The sequence below is a fragment of the Xenopus laevis genome, chromosome 8L, assembly GCF_017654675.1.
Source record: "Xenopus laevis strain J_2021 chromosome 8L, Xenopus_laevis_v10.1, whole genome shotgun sequence".
Lineage (NCBI taxonomy): Eukaryota > Metazoa > Chordata > Amphibia > Anura > Pipidae > Xenopus > Xenopus laevis.
The window spans coordinates 23,945,473-23,968,295 of record NC_054385.1 but is presented as its reverse complement, the minus strand read 5'-3'; the positions used below and the strand labels follow the sequence as shown (position 1 = coordinate 23,968,295).

The following is a 22,823-nucleotide window of genomic DNA, read 5'->3' as shown; positions in this document are numbered from 1 at the left end:
TTACTGGGAAATCTTGGAAAGTATTTAGAATAGAGTTCCTACATAACTACAGAGCAACACGCCATGCAACAACCCAATCATCTCCAGCTGAATTATTACATGGCAGACAGATGCACACTAAGATACATGTTGCAGACATCAAACTTCCACAAAATACTGTGCCTACAAAATCATCTACTGCTGACATTGTGAAACGTCAACAAGCCAAATGGAAGGCTTATACTGACAGAAAATGTGGTGCCAGAGAAGTACACTTTCAGCCTGGATCTTTAGTCAGAATTAAGAAACCAGGAATACTGAAACAACGACAATCTAAATTTACTACAACACTTGAAGTGAGATGCCAGCAAGGACCATACACATATGAACTGTCTGATGGACGCATATGGAATGCAAGTCATCTTGCTCCTGTTAGGAATGACTTTGGAGAAGCTCCATTTGATGAAGGACATTTTCCTACTCCTGATGTCAACTGCAATAGGCCTGAAGAAAGTGAACATATAAGGCATACTGAGAGAATCAGAAAACTACCTGTATGGACCACATGTACAATGACTGAGGGGGGAGCACAAAAGTAAAATACGCACTTTGCAAAGGAGTAAGATCTCAACTTGATTTGTGGCCAGGACCAGGGCTGGACCCCAGACCCCTTCTCTCTCAGTTTTTAGAAAAAAATGTTTTTTTTTTGGTGCTGCACAGCGCCGTCTGCGCATGCGCAATGAGCAAGGTTGGCACATGCATGTGGCGCTGTTTGTGCATGTGCGCCACCTTCGCATCACAGAAGGTGGGGGGGCCCTGGACAGCAGTCCCAGTGGGCCCAAGGCCCCTCAGTCCGACACTGGCCAGGAAAGAGACACAATGGTGGCGATCAAAGCATTTTGTGGCGCACTGCGTCGGTAGGAATTTGTGTAATATGTTTTCTTCCTTGCCCCCCCCCTGGAAAATTTTCTTTGCTCAGAGATCACCTGGCGGCTCTAACTGAAAACAGGAAGAAGTGTGGGAGTAAAAGCCGGAACTTTGTCCATAAATTGGCTCGTGTAACGTAACATGCATGTGTGCACTGTAAATTTTAAGTACTTAAAAATGTATATTTTTATGAAAATGGTTTATTTAGATGAAGCAGGGTTTTGCATATGAGCTGTTAAATGCAATATATTTTTATGGAGACCTGCTTTGTTTTTGGTATAGTTTTCTAATAAATATACAAATCTAAACAGAGCTATATACACTATATAGACTAAATTGAAATTGCATCTGAGTGAAATTTTCTTTAAGCATTTTGGTAACTGCATGAGGGAGTTTAAGTTCAGAACATGTGAACATAAACAGCCATGCCTTTAAAAGTACCAGTTTGAATCTGACCATATGCTATATGACATGTATATAATGGGAGACCACCTACAGAAAAAGATGTAAGAGTTTTATAAACACATATTTTCAATGAATTCTATGGATACTTGTGATTTATGAAATTTAACTAACAAATAGCTTGCCTGGGTTTCACTCTGTATACATCAAGATTAAAGCTAGCAATAATAAAGCAGCCTTTTTGCTACTAGAATTTGTTTTTTCTATAGCATGGTGTTGAATACAAGCATCATTAAAAAGATGTAAATACAACGAATACAAGAGATAGATATCCTCACGGCATAGGCAGACCGTGACTGGTACTGGTTAATTTCATATTAAATTCATAAGGTTGTAATATATTCTTTACAAAGAATTATTTTTAAGATTTCAGATATTCCCTAAATTTTATCCCACCACCAGGAGGTTAATTTGAGATTAGCACATCGCGTACGACAGTCCATAACTGTAACATTAATACTACAACCTGAATATTAAGGACTGACCTATGAAATCATTTTGAGGATTACATGACCATTCATGGGTGAAGTGGTTATGGCAAGGCAAAGCAGTGAGAGCACTCAGGAAGATGAAAGACACACCACTTTGTAACTGTTTCCAACACACTATGGTGTGATAAGAAAAGGAGGGCCACATGGAAAGCAAAGAAAAGCCCATTCAAGCCCAAACATCTGGAAATACTTTCTCTTCTCTGAGAATAATAAATGTAAAGGCCAGAAGACAAGGTTTTCCCAAATCCCAATATTTAGCCATAGAGACGGTCTTGAAGACTGACAGAAATCTGCAATCAGTTCAGTTCACTGTTAACATAAACATGGCGAGAACCACTTGTGTTTTGTTTTGCTGGTTGACACACCAGTGGCAGAAGTTTAGGGAATGGCCCCCATAAATCAAAATGAAACTGTATAGCTGAAATGATTGATTGGGACACACCAGAACATAAACTGGTACACAGAAGTAAAGACAATGACTTGTTGCTGTCCCTTTTTATAACATCAGGAAACGTTTCAGCAACTCTGTCAATGAAAATACTTACATTCCAGTCTAGTCTTTAAACATGTTTAGCACTGTGATTTTCAGTTCTATTCAGACCTCTGTGATGCCTTTTCTAGAGTAAATTGCTCTATAAAATTATTTTCCTTTCTGATTAACCCAGTAATGGACTATTATTTCGCCTACCACATTTTGCAACACAAAATAATGTTTTTATAACAAGCAGGGAAGTACTATACACAAGAAACCATTACCTATAGCAACCAATATTACTATTAGCCCATAATAAAATATAATGATGTATGAGGTATGTTAGAGAAAGCTGAGCATACAGAGGTAATTGTAGCTACATAAGTGCAAGGGTTCTCTAAGGGTTTAACCACATCCCCCCACCATCCATTATATCCACCATTCATGTAAATCAAACTGCAACTGTCCCACCTTTGAACTAAGAACCTCCACACTGAATGACATCACTGCCTCAGAGGGGGGGGTCTCGGCGCAGCTGCTGCAATATGGATCATTACCTTGTGTGACATCATTACATAAGCCTTAAGACCTTAACTGCCCTCAAAAACAAAGAAGGGTTATCAATGCCACACTTTTTCCTCTACTACCACACACAGTTAGTTTCATAGCATGGTGGTTTTCCTCCCCAGCCGACAATGCAGCGTTTTTCATATCAGTAGAGGCAGCTGGATTGATTGAATCACTTGCTACGGGGGACCACTCAAAGGGGCTGCCCCCCTCTACTATAATCATGCTATCAGGGATATGGGCCAAAGCCCTCAAGTACGATAAAGAGACACAAAACATTGTTTCCCCCTTTACTCCTATATGGTGTAACCCCCACATGACCCATTTTATGTTCATTTCAGACCCAGCATTGTAGGCAAAATATAAAATTAAATATCTGGAACAAATATACGAAAACCAAAAATTTAAAGCCTATGAAACGCTAGCAAAAGAATATAACCTCCCTAGAAACATGTGGTTCAGATACCTTCAGCTCAGACATGCAGCAAATAGCCAGTTTCCTATGCCTCCCAAGGCCTCCCTATAGAACCCTTGAGGAAGCGCTCAGGGCACCTGTTAAGAAAGGGCTAACCTCCTGGATCTATTTTATCCTCAACAAACAGAGGGGTAAGCCCTTTGCACAAAGCTATGTTAAATTGGCAATTTATATGCCACAGTTAGACTCAGAGGACTGGGAGGACATTACTCACTCATACTTACCCTCTGTAATTGGTAGCAATGATATTCTGATACAATACCGTACAATACACAGAACCTACCTCACGCCAACGAGGCTGCATTTCATGGGCCTTTTGCCAAATAACCTTTGTTTCAAATGTAGGGTCAGCCCGGGCACATTTATACACACTTTCTGGACCTGTCCGCTAATTGATAAATTTTGGGCAAAAGTAACAACTCTCATAGAACAAACTCTGGACTTGCCAAAGGTGCCATCACCAGAAACATGTCTCCTGGGACTGGTGGAGCATATAGTGCCAGACAAGTACAGGTGCTCACTACTGAGAGTTTTGTATTTCTATGCTAGGAAAACAATTATTCTGTCTTGGAAATTACCCAACCCACCAACCCTGAAAAGATGGAAATCCTTTATAAATGAGGCCCTCCTACTCTATAAACTTACCTATCTGAGCTGAGGCTGCCCAGACAAATATGATAAAGTCTGGGGCCAGTGGCCAGACACCCTGGACTTAGCTACAGCACAAGAGAACAGATAAAATAGCACTGAGTACAGGATGTCTAAGTAAACTGGGTAATATACACAGCCTAACGCCCTTCCTTCCCCCCATTCCCTCTTATTTGTTGTGTATCCGTTATAAGTTAAAGAGAAAAAAGGTTTGTTCATTCGCATGTACTCCGGCTTGCCGGACAAATACAAAAAAGATGGTTCAAACTCACATGTAAAGAAGAAATGTTTTATTGTGCCCATCGGCAAATATGCTGTTGTACAAGTAAATTAAAACTTTAAAAAAAAAGTGGTTGGCCAGCCTTCTACCACATATAAATTACAAACTTCTGGCAGTTAGTGCCTAAGAAGGCATCTCTCAGGAAACCCAAGAATTAGTTTGGTGTCCTACGTAGAACTTTATCTTCACAGATGCCATTGTTCAAAAAGATGGTTGAAACTAGGGTGCCAGTTAATGTCAGTAACTGTGAAGAACCAGAGATTTGCTGTAAAAATCGAATCATAAGAAACATCTTCTCAAGATCCAAAGCTGACTATTATGGTGCAGAGACAACTGTACAAATTATCTCATGCTTCATCTGAAAATAATCTTATTCCAGCCACTTACATTCAGCAACTGCTATAGCAAAACTTAAAGTACATGCAAAAATTTTATCTGAATATATGTCTGCTATTGGCATTATAGCATCCATTTCACAGAATTCAAGATGTGTCAGATGTTTCTCTTATTTTCACTCATTCTTTAGAAGGCCACTGAAGCTGAAGCAAGTTGAAATAAATTTTCAGCAAATCATTGTCTTTAAACCCACAATGCCTTCTCCCAAATGTTCCCTGTTCTTGTGAACGTTGAACACCTGTAGTCCCTGTAGATCTTTAACTATATAATTTACTATTTGCTACTGTCAAATATCAAAGCCCATTCCAAGGGATGTGTCAGACTGTAAAAAAATCATAAAACCAGGCAAGTAAGTCAAGGAAACAATCAAAGAATTAAATATTTAAAACAAATCAAAAAAGTTATTGTAGGAAGCATACAGGCAAAATTCAGAAACAGACCAAGGGCCAGTAAATTAACGTGAAAGGTATCAATTAGGCAATGTACACAGATGTCAGGCTGGATGGCCACAGTTGATTTTGGTGCATCTTTGAAGGAGATAATGCACCAGCAGTAATGTAGCATGTCCATAATAGGACCCCGTGAATCTCACATTTATCACATGTGACAATATATGTGAACACTAGATGGTGTAGGACCAGCCTTGGCCTCATGCAGATGACACACCACTCCCACAACACAGGAGGCTGCCCCAGCATCAAGAGCAGCCCAGAACTGTACCTTACACAAGTGTAGTTCAGTAGTTCCAAAGGCTTAAAGAGATACGGACATCAGAAAATAACATTTTTTTATTATCTATTAAAACATTATCTTTGAATGCTATTTATAATTTTGCCATAAAATTATTTGCCAGATGCTTTTACATTACCTTTCTAACTAACCTGTATTTGTGCAGCAGTAGTGCAGCAGTAGCCTGTAGCATTAAAAACTCTAACTGACAAGTTAAGAAGGGACATTCAGGTTGGCAAAACAGTCAGGTTTAGGAACTTCAAGTAACAAGAATTTTTTTATTTACTCTGTCTTTAATACCTAACTCTTCCTCCCACCCTACCCTATCCCAGTAGGACTCTCGCCATGTGGAGTCTCCTGCCACGAGGTAACTTTATCAGAACAAGATACTCGCCCCCACCACCACAAAGATATAATACCTGACCCTAAATTGGCGACTTTAAATTTTAAAGGACTAAATACACCAGTAAAATATATGGAAAGCTGGGAAAGGAGATTTAACAAGGTGCAAGAGAAGAACCATTGGGAGGTTGCGTTAAGCCAGGGTTGCCCAAAAGGTAGATCGGGATCTACCAGTAGACCTTTACCTGGTGATTAGTAGATCTCAAGACTAATAGCTTGTCTAAATTACCCTCCTGTTTCATGCTTTTCATTCAGATATTTATTATGTTAAGGTTACATAAGAAATAGTTGTTTCTTAAATATAGCAAAATACATTTTCTCATAAAACAATATTTAAGTAATATTTCCCATGGAACAGAATGCTAACAATACTTTTATGGATGTAGATCATAATGGGACAACATCTCTAAAAGTAGACCTCGCATTCGTAAAGTGTGGGGACTCCTGCGTAAGGCCATATCAGAAAAGCATCACATATCAGAAAAGCAATACAATTGTTAAGGAAAATGGCTATAAAATACTGTATGACTGGTACCTCAATCCGGTAAAATTATACAAAATTTATATTTCTTTCTTCCTTTTCTTTATTTAATTGTTTATTTATTTTCTCTTATTCCTACAATTGGCATTTTTCACAGACTCAATTGTCTGTGAACACCACTGCTTGGATGTACAGATGTAATTAATAATCTGCTATAACAACAGAATATCAAAATGTTAAATAAAAAGTCTAAAAAAAAAAGTAAACTTGGCTGATGAGAATATACATGCTTGGTATACAATTTAAAATATTAAAAGACAGCAGCAATGTTTGTTGACATCAGTCTTGTGTCAAAATACAGTCTTAGTGTAAACTAAGATAGACTCCAACTAATAAACTAAAGGTAATGAAATTTCTAAAATAAGTTCTGGCAACTAGAATATAGAGTTTCAGAAAACAGGAAGAAGAGTGGCCAAATGGAGACTATACACATAAAAGGAAGGAGATTGGGCCAGTTATTATTAGTCACTGGACCAAGGAGCCCCCCCCCACAATCAGATGAGGATACCATGAAGGCATAAATGTCCTTTACAAAATGTTTTAGCCAGTTCGGGAGCAAAATAAAACTTCTGAAGATCCTTCATTAGGTGAAAATGAGGCTTTCTATACCACCACCGCTAGAATGTCTTAACATTGAATGTAGGGAGGGTTATGATGAGATCTGTAAGGTTGGTCTGGAACAGGAAGTGGCTGTTCCATAATGTAGAGCACAGGAAGTCATAAGCCGGGAACAGACAGAACATGCAACAACAAGTCTACAAGTGGGACAAGCACATATATTACTAAAGCAATCTACAGTCTTTTTAGTACAATTAAGATAATTCCCATACTAAAGAAAAAAATATTCCATAGGGGCATACAGAAGGGTGAGGACCTTCTTGATCAAAGAGTTGTGGCAAGACCAATAGAGCAACTATTGGATCATGAGGAATGATAGGTGTGTGTAAGGCACTAGATTTCTCAGAAGCAAACCATCTTTTAAATGCATCATTGTTGGTTTTCTTGGAGGCATGGATGAAAACAGGATATGAAGGATGGTCCATCAATGCACCAAGTCATATCTCACAGATGGCTGATGTGCCTTACAGTAATATTCAGTAAATAAAAACTGTTAAAAATGTTGGAAAAAATATGGAGGACAGCAAAAACAAGACTTTTTGCCAAGATTCTTAAACCATTTATTTGATGTATCAGTCAGTACAAGTTGTTGTAAAACGAAGGTGAAAAAAAAGATTTACAAGACAAGCTAGACATTTAAATAACAGAAAAATAACAGAAATAACAGTAAATAACAGAATAACTGTTCAGCAAAGGAAAGACCATAATGGAATGTCAAAGGTTAATTAACTATTGAGGACATTATAAGCAAGGTCACCTTTGAAGGAAGACCAGTCAAAGGTATGATGGGAGAGCAGTTGCATGCCTTACAATCATTCATAGCTGCAGCTGCCTCTTCATGCTACATCTACAATCTAGTATTCTCTATAAACTGATTTTAGCATACTGGGAAGCTATATACTATTCCCTTAAACAGCATTTTCTTATTGAATAGCGCTTAAAGGAACAGTTACATCAAAAAGTGAAAGTGTTTTTAAGTAATAAAAATATAACGCAGTGTTGCCCTGCACTGGTAAAACTGCTGTGTTTGCTATAGAAACACTACTATTGTTTATATAAATAAGCTGCTGTGTAGCAATGGGGGCAGCCATTCAAAGGCAAAAAGGCTCAGGTTACACAGCAGATAAGCTCTGTAGAATATAATGGTGTTATCTGTTATCCACTATTTAACCTCTGCCATATAGCCTTTATTCGATTTCCGTCATTTCTACACTTGTTTATATGAACTATAGTAGTGTTTCTGAAGCAAACAGATCAGTTTTACCAGTGCAGGGCAACAGTGCATTATATTATTATTACTTTAGAACACTTTCTTTTTTTGGTGTTACTGTTCCTTTAATAAAAGAGAACACACATGCTGCCTTATATTTATAGCATTTCTCTGCAAAGTCTGTTTGACAGCAAGTAAGCTACTGCCATATTTTTGCTATGAGATTATCAGACAACAGAAATGTGGGAGGGATATTGAGACAAAGGCAGATATGGGGGTGGGAACCCATGGAGGGGTAAGCCAATTGACTGTTATCCTTCAGTTTGTATAATAGTGATATAGTTATGCAATTTGGCTGATGTTTTAAATCAACTATCCTATGATCCTTCCATGTGAGGAGTGGATAGGGCAGGAACTACTCCTCTTTCCTTGATATCTTACTCAATATGGTAATTCATGTGTAAGGCCAAACTGTGCATGATCTACTTACCTGACCTGCAATATGGAGGAAGTTTAAATATTTGTTTGGGAATACTTCCAACAGGCTACTGTCTATGTGACAACTTTTAATGATACCATCATCTGTGGAAGTTACTGTCTTATTAAATGTGTGGCTACCTTCCACCTGCATCTGGACTAAACCTATTCCAAGGGAAGAAAGCTTTTGCAAAGCACTATTGAAAATGTTTATGTAGCGCTATAGTAAAGGAAGCATATACTCACAGCACGTATAGGCTGAATCCCCACAGGCTAGGGAATATACAGCAGAGAGTAAGTTGACAGCATGTGATGGGTATTGCCCAGTTTTCAGAATATATTCCAGTGGCAGACTAGGGGAATTCCTACCATCCCTATCTCAACACTTGGTTCCTTACTCCGGGTCAGTAATACCCTGGGATCTTAATCCCTCTAATCTCCTCCGCGGAGCCTTGAGCTGCTCAACTAAATAACCTTTCTATCACTCCAAGAGTGATCTATAATTGAATATAGCTGTCTAATTACTAGGGCCAAGGCACCTAGGGTCGACACTACCCATTCCCTTCCAGCCTGCTTGGTTGGGCTAAAGCAATGGACCCAGAACACGTTTCCTAAACCTTTTATACTCTGGCACAGTGCTATCTGGTGTACACTGTGTGAACTACAGGGGTTACACAAGCACAAGGTCCCCATAAGGACCCACTGAGGTGTCCATATTACTAGTGATGTGCCTGTCTGTAATGTGTAAGGGTGTCTAAGATTTTCACATCCCTACATTCTCCCCCTGGTGAATTCCTTCCGTCCCGGCAAGGAACCTTTCAAGAGCAAATACTGAAAATATAGCAGTTAAGGCACATCATGCAAGAAACCTTTTCAGAGACCAAAAATACATTGCACTTAGCTATATGTATTGCATTTCTATACCATTACCTTATAATCTTATAAACATATCAATAGCAACAGTTTCATTCATGGGCAGGTAAACTTTATTAGTAAACACCTGCAAAAGAAGGTACAAGTTAGAAATACTGCATTTCAAACACATCAGTATTCTAGTCCATCAAATAGTCAAACCCACAGTCCTTTTCAAATGCACTTAGGAGGGTAAAGGGAAAACTTGGATGAACCTACCAACGGGCAGGTGTTAACTAAAACAGTCCTTGGACCTTACTCCAAGAGGAGCAAAAGAAGAAAAATCCTTCCCTGAAGAAAGTTCAGTCACTTTGGAGGGACAGGAAAATGTAACTGGAAACAAACTCCCAATGGAGTATCATCAGTGGAAAAACACAATGTCCTTCCGAAAAGAAACCACAACCCACCAGTAGACTCAGATCATATGAAGAAACCTGGCCTTGGTGTCTTCGTAGGGGATGTAGTACTTGGGATGGGGTTTGTCCACCCATTGTCCATCTCCCAAATAGACCTCCAAATTAAAGTACTTGGTGGGATTATACTTGCCACAACTTTTCACCGCATTCTTAAGAATGGTGCGACCATACCACCACTCCTTCTCGATGGAGCGCAGGTACTGCCAATCCTGCTCATGCCTCACCTTGTTAGGGTTTGTGATGCAACTGTGGTGCATCTTCTCCTTTCGTAGGATCTCATCGATCAGCCAGTTCTTGTAAGATGCAGCCACCTTTATGTACACCCACAGAGGAGCATAGGGCATAAAGTAACCCCAAGTTCTATGGACATGGAAATTTATCACTCTCTGTACTCTGGACACAGAAGTGAAGACGTTGGGATCTGCCCGTCCTGGCAGCACCCAGAAATCTTTTTCCTCCTCGGGTCCTATGATAGGAGGAGCAATAAAACTGCGAGGCACTTTGGTAGAAGGATCCCACTCAGGTTCAGCTGTGGGGTTATTCTCCTCATACTCTTCCAATCCTGGAACAGGTCCTAAGGGATTGTCTTCCTTAGGCTTGGGAATAGCAGCAAGCAGATTATTTTCCCTCTCCAGGGATATCTTTCCCCACTCATAGTGGTACAATTCAGCCACTTTAGTGCTCTCTCCTGGCTCACTAAAGTGAGGCACCATCACTTTGGTGAAGTGAGGCACCATCACTTTGGGGCATACGGATTTGGTTGGCTCACTCACCACTGATCTCTTACTTTGGCACCGAATCTGTGCAGGAACTTCCAGTATGGATTCATCAGCATTATTCACACTGGAGGACATCAACTTCTCCAGCAAATCCTCATCATCCTCCAATATTGGAGGGGGCTATGGGTGCAATCGGCCCCAATCGGTTAAATGAAAACTTTCTCCAATCCACATCATGGCCTATGACTGGAGTTGGAATCACTTAGCAACACTCTGCGGGATGAAGACTCTGGCTCAGAAGAATTAGACCTCACCTGAGGAGCGGCGGCTCTTATAACAACCATAGGAGTATTGGACTCTTGAATATCAACAAGAAGGTTCTCTGTTCTAGAAATCAGAACATGCTGAAAGTATTCCTCCTCCGAGGATACAAGAACAGTGTCAGGCCTGCAGGCCGCATCAACTTCAGGCGCGTGCCACGCCCTTTACAGATATTCCTCTGGTAGCGGTTCTGGTGCACGGACACAACAAACGGGGGCCCCTATACCAGAAGGGGTACACACTTCTCCCTCTGGTGCATCCGACACTGGTGTATGCACAACCAATGGTGTAGGCATCACAGCCACCAAAACATCACACAAGCCCTCAGGCTTCAACGAAGGGGTAGTAGAGCACACATCTGCCGTCCAGCCGGACGGGGTGATTTCACTGACCACAGCCGCGCTCATGGGCACATCTCTCTCAAGCGGAACCACTTCAGTTGGGGAGGCACATTCTGAAGTGAGCGTAGACTCACTGGGGGACCCATCTAGTACGGATTCGGGTACGGGTACGAAGGCCGGCTCTAGCGCGGGTTCTGGGACAGGTTCTGGTGAGGGGGTCGCAGCCGCTGACACCCCCGGGGCACCCTCTATCTCTTGATAGATGAGAATAGTTTTGCCGCTCACCTTGTGCCGTGTCTTCTCCACCAATGGAGGTTGATCAGCCCGGTTAAAGGGTCCCATCCACAAGCGGGTCTCACATTGCGAACACACGCCATCCGGGTCCTCCAATTCGTTGGGCGCTTCCATATCACACACGCCACAGGCCGGAATCATCATTCCCCTTTCACTTGGGGTAAAGGTACCCTGGTATACATACTGCCGTTCAGGCTCCACCGGGGTAGTAGCACAGGGCAAAGGCTCCATAGTAGGCTCCGGAACCTCCGGTTCAACAACAGGTTCGCCAACAAGTTCAGCAATAGGTTCGTCAACACACCTCTCTGACTCAGCCGAGTCCAACAGCATGGAAACCAAACTCAATATGGCGGCAGTACTATCCTCCAGGGTGGGACGTCGCGCCATGGCAACGCGGTGGAGGCAGGGTGTAGTGTAACTGTAACCAGTTGCGATAGCACAATGATGGGCGCCAGTAGTTCTTTAAAGGGGAAGGAAACCTAGTCGGCGCAAACCCCCCACCCCCCTCCCGTTTGTTGTCCCCCCTCCCTGCTCCCCCCCTGGCCTACCGTCCCGCTGGGCAAATGCCCCTAACTTGTTACTTACCCTTCTGCGCAGGTCCAGTCCAGGAAGTTCACCGACGACATCTTCTTCCACGCAATCTTCTTCCTGCTGTGAACGGCGCATGCGCAGTAGGATCAGTTCGCCGGTACGTTCTACTGCGCATGCGCGTGACTTTTGGCGCATGCGCAGTAGATCCGTACCGGCAAAATGCTCCTACTGCGCATGCGCCAAAACGCCATTCACAGCAGGAAGAAGATCGCGTGGAAGAAGATGTCGTCGGTGAACTCCCTGGACTGGACCTGCGCAGAAGGGTAAGTAGCAAGTTAGGGGCATTTGCCCAGCGGGACAGGTAGGCCAGGGGGGAGGAGGGAGGGGGAGCAACAAACGGGAGGGGGGGTGGGGGGTTTGCGCCGACTAGGTTTCCTTCCCCTTTAACGGTTGAACAAAGAACAGTGTTTATTGAACAATAGCACATAGATCATTCAGCACATTGATCCACAATGGAGTATAGAACATACACAGCAGCATAAAGGAAGCATATACTCACAGCACGTATAGGCTGAATCCCCACAGGCTAGGGAATATACAGCAGAGAGTTAGTTGACAGCATGTGATGGGTATTGCCCAGTTTTCAGGATATCTTCCAGTGGCAGACTAGGGGAATTCCTACCATCTCTATCTCAACACTTGGTTCCTTACTCCGGGTCAGTAATACCCTGGGATCTTAATCCCTCTAATCTCCTCGGCGGAGCCTTGAGCTGCTCATCTAAATAACCTCTCTATCACTCCAAGAGTGATCTATAATTGAGTATAGCTGTCTAATTTTTAGGGCCAAGGTGCCTAGGGTCGACACTACCCATTCCCTTCCATCCTGCTTGGTTGGGCTAAAGCAATGGACCCAGAACACATGGTTCCTAAACCTTTTATAATCTGGCACAGTGCCATCTGGTGTACACTGTGTGAACTACAGGGGTTACATAAGCACAAGGTCCCCATAAGGACCCACTGAGGTGTCCTGTCACGGTCGGCACCCTACACCCGAACAGATGCCAAGCACCCTGGTCTCGGCTCGACTTCACCAGTTAAGTGACCGCCTTTGGCCTCGGGAGGAGCCCTCAGCGTACTCAGATGCCACCTGGACTTAACGAGAGGTGCAAGGCATAAGTTCTGGCAGGCAATGGGGCACGACTGTTTTACAAGGATGCTGGAAGATAGGAAGCCACAGGAACAGGCAGGCCGGGCCAGCCCAAGCAGTAGAATAGTCAAACAGATCAGACTCAGGTTGGAGAGGTCAGAATAGTCGATGGCCAGGCAGGATCAAAACACAATAGATCAGTCAAAAGAGGTAGTATACAACACCCAGGAACAAGGCAAATTGAACCTAACAACGGGCAATTACCTGAAAGCCAAATTCCCCTTTTATACATTTGAAATTTGCGCCAATTGCGCGCTGGCGTCATCACGCCAGCGCGACTGCGCCTTTAAATAATGCGCCCTAGAGGAACCGGCATAGGAGGAAGAGGGAGCTGCGCAGTGGGCGTCCACGCCGAAGGAGCGGCAGTGGACCCCGCTGCCCACTAGACCACCAGGGTAAGTCCTGACATCCATATTACTAGGGATGTGCCTGTCTTTAATCTGTAAGGGTGTCTAAGATTTTCACATCCCTACATTTATATTTGCCTATCTTTGTGATATAACTCGACTGTTCAGCTCCAGGGCTGAATAAACAGATAACCACTTTTAAACAATACGTGATATACAGTAGTAACCCTAGAATTAGAGTCTTGTGATAGCAATCCAAGGAACTTTATGAACTAATCAATTATAATTACATGGTTTGCATTTTGTCCCATTGTAATTTTAACCACCCATTTGAATTTTTTTTATAAACATATGTATTCATTTTGTCCACTAAGGCTAGGCTAAATGAGCTTATTTGTAATTATTTTTATGAAATCTCCTGAATTTTCAGCAAATCACGCAAGATTTTAGAATGTTCACAATGTTCCATTCCAGTTTGTATGTTTTGAGTGACATCTGTGATGCTAGTATGGGGTAGGAATATAATTATTTTTAATGTCCCATAGTTTGTTATCTTTACAAAATTGTTTTGTATATTGCTTTTTCACATTTGAGCCCCTTGTCATATTCTCTTCCAAATTTTTAATGATATGACATCAGACATTGTTTTTAAATGTTCAAAGGGGCAGATTTAGGTGAATTTTCGAATGAAAAAAATTAAAATTTCGAGCTTTGTATACTTCAACTAGGAAATAGTCCAAATTCGATTCCAATTAAAGAAAAAATTGAAAATTTGAAAATTGAAATCTATTATTATGTACTGTCTCTTTAAAAATTCGACTTCGACCATTCGCCATCTAAAACCTGCCATATTGCTGTTTTAGCCTATGGGGGAGCTCCTAGAACCTTTATGGAGTCAATTGGTGGACTCGAATTAGATTGAATGCGCTATTCCTTTGATTCGTACGATTCGAATTCGGTCCTATTGGTCCAAAAAAAACTTCGAATTAATTTCGGTTGGTCTCTTTTAATTTGAATTTCGAAGTTTTTTCAATTCGAAATTTGACCCTTGATAAATATGCCCCTAAGTGTTGAGAATGTATAAACCGACATTCCAAAAGACTTCAGTATTGAAAACACAGATAAAAATATATTTATAAACAATTTTAGATAATATTGACTATGCAAATATCCTTGTATACAACATGAATAAACATTAAAAAAACTGAGGCCTAACTATTTCAAAAATACCAGTTTGCGGAATGAATAAGGTTTGTGTTGAACATGCTTTCTGAGCAAAGTTAGACTGAAGATAATATCTACATTTGTTGAATTAACTTGAATTTATCAGAAAAATTACTAAAAATACAACTCAACTAAATACCTAAGTTATGTTACTGTATACCATTTCTCATAAATATCACTGTAAGCCCCTTTTTAACTGTAACAAAACCAAAAAGCTGATTTTGGTACTTTGAGCTGAGAAATTAACTGTTATTAACAGTTTCTAAATTACAGATCAAGAGCCTGTGTTGTATCATGACATAAAAAGAAACGAGGAGCAAAAAAGAATAAAGCAATGCTACTTGCTCAGATTTGATGGTGTTTTGAAAGAATGGCTTTTCACATTCTTTTTAGTCTTTAAAATTTGTACAATATGACAGTTCCATTGTTGTTGTTAAAAGTGGTATTTCATAAAATAAAATCATTTTTGTTTTCGTTACAATATGTTTGATTTCCATCTATGATTAGTTATTGTGCTATTAGAGAGGCCAGTGGGTACATGGCTCCCACTGCAGTAGAGAGGACATGGATATATATATATTTTTCTGCAAAAGGAGTGCACTGGTCAGGTACATATTTACTTACCGGGGTCCAAGTTCATCCTCACTGCGCCAGACAAAGTCACCAAACTTCTCGTAAAGAGAGTTATAATGGTGTTGAACACGTAGAAGCATAGAAGCTGACACCTCCATTAATGTGTTGTATGCCATTTGCTGCTCTTTTCCACTGGTGTAGCCATTGTACAGGGTGTAGATGCGATCTGCTATTTCTGAGAAAATAACATCTGTTTACCACGTGTATGAATGTCAAATGAGGTGCTCTAGCTTATTGATCTCTATTCTTGTGATTCAATTATTTATGACATAGAAGATAGGCAATTTAGGCGATTTTTTTGCAATTACAAGCTAAATAATGATGACCATTTTACATTAAAATGTGGTGCAAATGGGAAGATGTTACGAAAGGACATACAATTGTGGCTAAAATATTGCCACCTTTGTACTTTCTTTGCAGATAATTTGCAAATTACTTTTAAATTATTCTATTACAAAATTGTTGAAACTTAGATATAATAGCCATGGCTGAGCATTCAATATCGCTCTTCTGAAAGCTTGGACTTGCAAATGTTTCCAGTTTTCATATATTCCCTCATGTGTTCAATGGCATTTAATTCCTGTATGCTATTTTGAAATGCTTAGGGTCATTGTTCCGAGAGACAACCAAAGATCTGTGATAGAATCCCAGCTTTGTGATGCTGGGTTAATACTACACTGCATAATGCCTTGGTAATCTCATTATTTCATGATGCCATGCACAGCCTCAATGTACCTAGTCTCAGGAAGCAGCCCAACCCAAAACACCATTCAACCTCCTCCATGGTTGTCTGTTTGTAGGCCCCATTTTCCCCTGTAAACAAGTAGATGCTGTGCTTGGTAGCACAATAATCCTACTGGATTTATTTAATGTTTAGAACAATTATGTTGATCCAAATTATTAAAAAATTAAATTAAAAACCCAGGTGCCAAGCATTTCTGATAATAAATCCTATACTTGTAGTTAAAAGCTTGAGAATAGTCTGCGGGAATTTGATTAAAAAAAATTGACAGATTAACTTTAGTACTGTTTTTTGCTGTTGATCATAAAAATGTGAGTCTAAAGAGTAAGAATAGTAAGGATCACTAATTGTACTGTATCAAAATACAATACTAGGAAATTCATTTGTATAGAAATTTATATTAACTACTGCAAACTTTGTCTACTTGCCAACCTTCTGTCTGAATATATCCTGACTTCTTTCCATGGAAAATGCTAATATATATATAGAATATAACTTCTTGCTCTCCAGCCACTGTATTACAAACATATGACTTGTAGTGGTCATGTGACATAGAAACTTCTTATACCCAGTAAAAGGATTCATTAATCAAGAGGACACAAGGTAGTGGGGTTATTATATTTTACCCTTCAGTTTAATGTGCTAGTTTGGAGATCCTTGAGATGGGCATCTGCCAAAAATGAGGTGTACTGATTTTCATCATAGACTGTGGAGACAAACATACCTTCAGCTTTACTATCATCTACCAGCGGACAGGCAGTGCGAAGAGTGACAGAGCTTTGGGCTGAGTGCCTCCCATGTGTATCCACAGCAAACAAAGTGAACCTATGGACAGAAGTAATGTTATCTCAATTAGAGTGCAGCATCCAACTATGTGATAAGATTCAATGTTCCATTATAACCATAATATTAATTTGCATAACATAAATTGAGGATTGGCTACTTTTTTTGACCTGCTTTATAATAATATAAGGAATTCCTTAGCTGGGTAATTGGCTTTTGCTAACAGATGGATTCAGCTAAACATCCCATTTTTAGGGTTCTGCGGTGTCAAAAAATAAGGTATGAATGTGTTGGTCTCTGTGTACCGGGAATACACAAGTCAATGCAAGTGATCAATGACCACTCAAATGAGTAGTTGTAGGGACATTTTACCCTTTGCAAAATATTTTTTTTCGCTTATATTTGTCTCATTGACGTCAGTGGGTTATACCAGCCCAGAGGGTAGAGTACAATAATGCAGTAACATGCAGAAGGGTGGTGTTAAACACTAGGGATGTAGCGAACGTCGGAAAAAAAGTTCGCGAACATATTCGCGAACTTGCGCAAAAATGCGAGCGGTTCGCGAACGGTTCGCGAACCCCATAGACTTCAATGGGAAGGCGAACTTTAACATCTAGAAAGACATTTCTGGCCAGAAAAATGATTTTAAAGTTGTTTAAAGGGTGCAACGACCTGGACAGTGGCATGCCAGAGGGGGATCAAGGGCAAAAATGTATCTGAAAAATCTGCCTGTGTGTGCTTGGAAGAGATAGTGTAGGGGGAGAGCTGTTAGTGATTTCAGGGACAGATGATAGTAAGCTTGCTGGCTAGTAATCTGCTTGATACTGCTCTGTATTGGAGGGACAGAAGTCTGCAGGGATTTGAGGGACATTTTAGCTTAGGTAGCTTTGCTGGCTAGTAATCTACTGTTCTCTTTAAACAACTGCCATACGTTGACCTTGTAGGCATTGTTTGCCCAGTTTTTTTGGACGCAGCCACTGAAGCACAGTTGCCAGAAAAAATATGCCATATAAATGCTGAAAATAGTAATTTTTCGCCATACGTTGACCTTGTAGACATTGTTTTCCCAGTTTTTTTGGACGCAGCCACTGAAGCACAGTTGCCAGAAAAATTATGCCATATAAATGCTGAAAATATAAATTTTTTTGGTTGCAGCCACTGAAGCACAGAGGCCAGAAAAATTATGCCATATAAATGCAGAAAATATGCATTTTTTTGGTCGCAGCCACTGAAGCACAGTTGCCAGAAAAATTATGCCATATAAATGCTGAAAATATAAATTTTTTTGGTTGCAGCCACTGAAGCACAGAGGCCAGAAAAATTATGCCATATAAATGCAGAAAATATGCATTTTTTTGGTCGCAGCCACTGAAGCACAGTTGCCAGAAAAAATATGCCATATAAATGCTGAAAATAGTCATTTTTTGCCATATACGTTGAGTCAACATATGGCAAAAAATTACTATTTTCAGCATTTATATGGCATATTTTTTCTGGCCTCTGTGCTTCAGTGGCTGCGGCCAAAAAAACTGGGCAAACAATGCCTACAAGGTCAACGTATACACTACTACAGCGGTGGATACGGATTACGTAAAATATATGAATGCTGCTTGAAAAAAAGTAACTCAAGTGGTTTTTCTAGAGACGATAATATTATGGATATTTAGACAGAATGTGAACAAGGTCACACAGCTAGATGGCGGGTTGAAGAAAACAGTGTGCAAATAATGCCTACAAGGTCAACGTATACACTACTACAGCGGTGGATACGGATTACGTAAAATATATGAATGCTGCTTGAAAAAAAGTAACTCAAGTGGTTTTTCTAGAGACGGTAATATTATGGATATTTAGACAGAATGTGAACAATGTCACACAGCTAGATGGCGGGTTGAAGAAAACAGTGTGCAAATAATGCCTACAAGGTCAACGTATACACTACTACAGCGGTGGATACGGATTACGTAAAATATATGAATGCTGCTTGAAAAAAAGTAACTCAAGTGGTTTTTCTAGAGACGATAATATTATGGATATTTAGACAGAATGTGAACAAGGTCACACAGCTAGATGGCGGGTTGAAGAAAACAGTGTGCAAATAATGCCTACAAGGTCAATGTATACACTACTACAGCGGTGGATACGGATTACGTAAAATATATGAATGCTGCTTGAAAAAAAGTAACTCAAGTGGTTTTTCTAGAGACGATAATATTATGGATATTTAGACAGAATGTGAACAAGGTCACACAGCTAGATGGCGGGTTGAAGAAAACAGTGTGCAAATAATGCCTACAAGGTCAACGTATACACTACTACAGCGGTGGATACGGATTACGTAAAATATATTATGGCTGCTTGAAAAAAGTCACTCCGGTGTTTTTTCTGGAGACGGTAATATTATGGATATTTAGACAGAATGTGAACAAGGTCACACAGCTAGATGGCGGGTTGAAGAAAACAGTGTGCAAATAATGCCTACAAGGTCAACGTATACACTACTACAGCGGTGGATACGGATTACGTAAAATATATGAATGCTGCTTGAAAAAAAGTAACTCAAGTGGTTTTTCTAGAGACGATAATATTATGGATATTTAGACAGAATGTGAACAAGGTCACACAGCTAGATGGCGGGTTGAAGAAAACAGTGTGCAAATAATGCCTACAAGGTCAACGTATACACTACTACAGCGGTGGATACGGATTACGTAAAATATATGAATGCTGCTTGAAAAAAAGTAACTCAAGTGGTTTTTCTAGAGACGATAATATTATGGATATTTAGACAGAATGTGAACAAGGTCACACAGCTAGATGGCGGGTTGAAGAAAACAGTGTGCAAATAATGCCTACAAGGTCAACGTATACACTACTACAGCGGTGGATACGGATTACGTAAAATATATTATGGCTGCTTGAAAAAAGTCACTCCGGTGTTTTTTCTGGAGACGGTAATATTATGGATATTTAGACAGAATGTGAACAAGGTCACACAGCTAGATGGCGGGTTGAAGAAAACAGTGTGCAAATAATGCCTACAAGGTCAACGTATACACTACTACAGCGGTGGATACGGATTACGTAAAATATATTATGGCTGCTTGAAAAAAGTCACTCCGGTGTTTTTTCTGGAGACGGTAATATTATGGATATTTAGACAGAATGTGAACAAGGTCACACAGCTAGATGGCGGGTTGAAGAAAACAGTGTGCAAATAATGCCTACAAGGTCAACGTATACACTACTACAGCGGTGGATACGGATTACGTAAAATATATTATGGCTGCTTGAAAAAAGTCACTCCGGTGTTTTTTCTGGAGACGGTAATATTATGGATATTTAGACAGAATGTGAACAAGGTCACACAGCTAGATGGCGGGTTGAAGAAAACAGTGTGCAAATAATGCCTACAGGGCAAATAATGCCTAAAAGGTCAACTTATACACTACTACAGCGGTAGTAAAATAAAAAAAAGTAAAATAAAAAAAAAATGAATATTAAAAAAAAAAAATTAAAGTTGGTGCTGCTGAACTACTAGGAGCAGCAGATTAGCACACCAGTCCCACTCCCCAACACTGCTAGACTAATAGCACTGGGCTCTTATAGTAGTAGTAGTAGTAAAACAACAAAAAAATAAATAAAAGCAGTCCTTACAAGGACTACTGTTATTGCAGCAGTCAGCAGATGAGATCAGAAGCAGGACAGCTGCCCACTGCAGCTACATACAGAGCACTGCAGTAGAAGGTAGATTACTAGCCAGCAAAGCTACCTAAGCTTAAATGTCCCTCAAACCCCTGCAGACTTCTGTCCCTCCAATAACAGAGCAGTATCAAAACGATTACTAGCCAGCAAACTTTCAACTGTCCCTGAAATCACTAACAGGCAGCAGCTCTCTCCCTACACTATCTCTTCAGCACACACAGGCAGAGTGAAAAAACGCTGCAGGGCTTCGGTTTTTATAGGGAAGGGGAGTGGTCCAGGGGAGAGCTTCCTGATTGGCTGCCATGTACCTGCTGGTCTGGGGTGAGAGGGCAAAAAAAAGCGCCAACAATGGCGAACCCAAAATGGCGAACGTCGCGCGACGTTCGCGAACTTCCGGCGAGCGACGAACACCCGATGTTCGCGCGAACAAGTTCGCCGGCGAACAGTTCGCGACATCTCTATTAAACACAGTACACACATTTATTTACATGACAATTAATTGTACAGATATGGAGTGTGTTATCCGGAAAACCGTCATCCAGAAAGCTCTGAATTATGGGAAAGCTGTCTCCCATAGACTCCATTTTATTCAACTGATCCAGATTTTTAAAAATGATTTCCTTTTTTCTCTTTTATAATAAAACAGTAACTTTTACTCGACCCAAACTAAGCTATAATTACCCTTATTGGAGGTAAAACAAGCCTATTGGGTTTAATTAATGTTTACATGGTTTTCTAGTAGACTTAAGGTATGAAGATCCAAATTACAGAAAGATCAATTATCCAGAAAACCCCAGGTCCAGAGCATTCTGGATAACAGGTCCCATTGTTTATTTCTGGGACATTACAATGGAGCACTATAAACACACCAGCTACTGTATTCTACATCAACTTTTACACTGTTTACACTAAATTATTTCTAAAGCTTTATAAATGTGGCTCTGAGAGAAAGAAATAAGTGGGTTATGGGGCCGTTTTATCATATTTTGTTAAAGGGATACTGTCATGGGAAAAAAAAAATTTTCAAAATGAAGCAGCTAATAGAGCTGCTCCAGCAGAATTCTGAACTGAAATCCATTTCTCGAAAGAGCAAACAGATTTTTTTATAATCAATTTTGAAATCTGACATGGGGCTAGACATTTTGTCAGTTTCCCAGCTGCCCCTGGTCATGTGACTTGTGCCTGCACTTTAGGAGAGAAATGCTTTCTGGCAGGCTGCTGTTTTTCCTTCTCAATGTAACTGAATGTGTCTCAGTGGGACATGGGTTTTTACTATTGAGTGCTGTTCTTAGATCTACCAGGCAGCTGTTATCTTGTGTTAGGGAGCTGCTATCTGGTTACCTTCCCATTTTTCTTTTGTTTGGCTGCTGGGGGGGAAAAGGGAGGGGGGGTGATATCACTTGCAGTATAGCAGTAAAGAGTGATTGAAGTTTATCAGAGCACAAGTCACATGACTTGGGGCAGCTGGGAAATTGACAATATGTCTAGCCCCATGTCAGATTTCAAAATTGAATATAAAAAAAGCTGTTTGCTCTTTTGAGAAATGGATTTCAGTGCAGAATTTTGTTGGAGCTGCACTATTCATTTTGAAAAAAAAATTTTTTCCCATGACAGTATCCCTTTAAAATCAGAAAAATCAAGTAAAAAGCAGTGTAAAATAAATGGTAAATATTTCAATGCATGTACTATATACTGCGCTGCCAAAATCTTATTATTTATTATTATTATTTTGCACCCCTTCAAACCTCATGTAATCTTTTATAGCCAATGGGAAACTTGAAGCAGTAAATTTAGGCTGAATAAAACAAGGGAAAAAAAACATGATGGTTAAAAGCCATATTCCCATAGTATTATCAAAAGGCTGCTTCCATTTAAACAAAAAAAGTCAACTCACACATGTCCCAAGCCATGCCCAACCAAGTAATACTTATAGACCAGCACCCACCCCACCCATCTCTGATGTCACAAAAGGAT

At 40.3% G+C, this 22,823-nt stretch overlaps 1 protein-coding gene across 1 annotated transcript in view; it reads right to left on the bottom strand.

Moving 5' to 3' along the window:
• LOC108698296 (astrotactin-2-like) overlaps window positions 1-22,823 on the bottom strand; it is a 1,031,088-nt gene that overhangs the window by 8,586 nt on the left and 999,679 nt on the right. The window contains exons 20-21 of the mRNA XM_018229686.2: window positions 17,086-17,186; window positions 15,611-15,794 (exon numbers count right to left, since the gene is read on the bottom strand). Of these exons, the coding sequence (XP_018085175.2) occupies window positions 15,611-15,794; window positions 17,086-17,186 (285 nt within the window). The remainder of the gene's footprint in view (window positions 1-15,610; window positions 15,795-17,085; window positions 17,187-22,823) is intronic.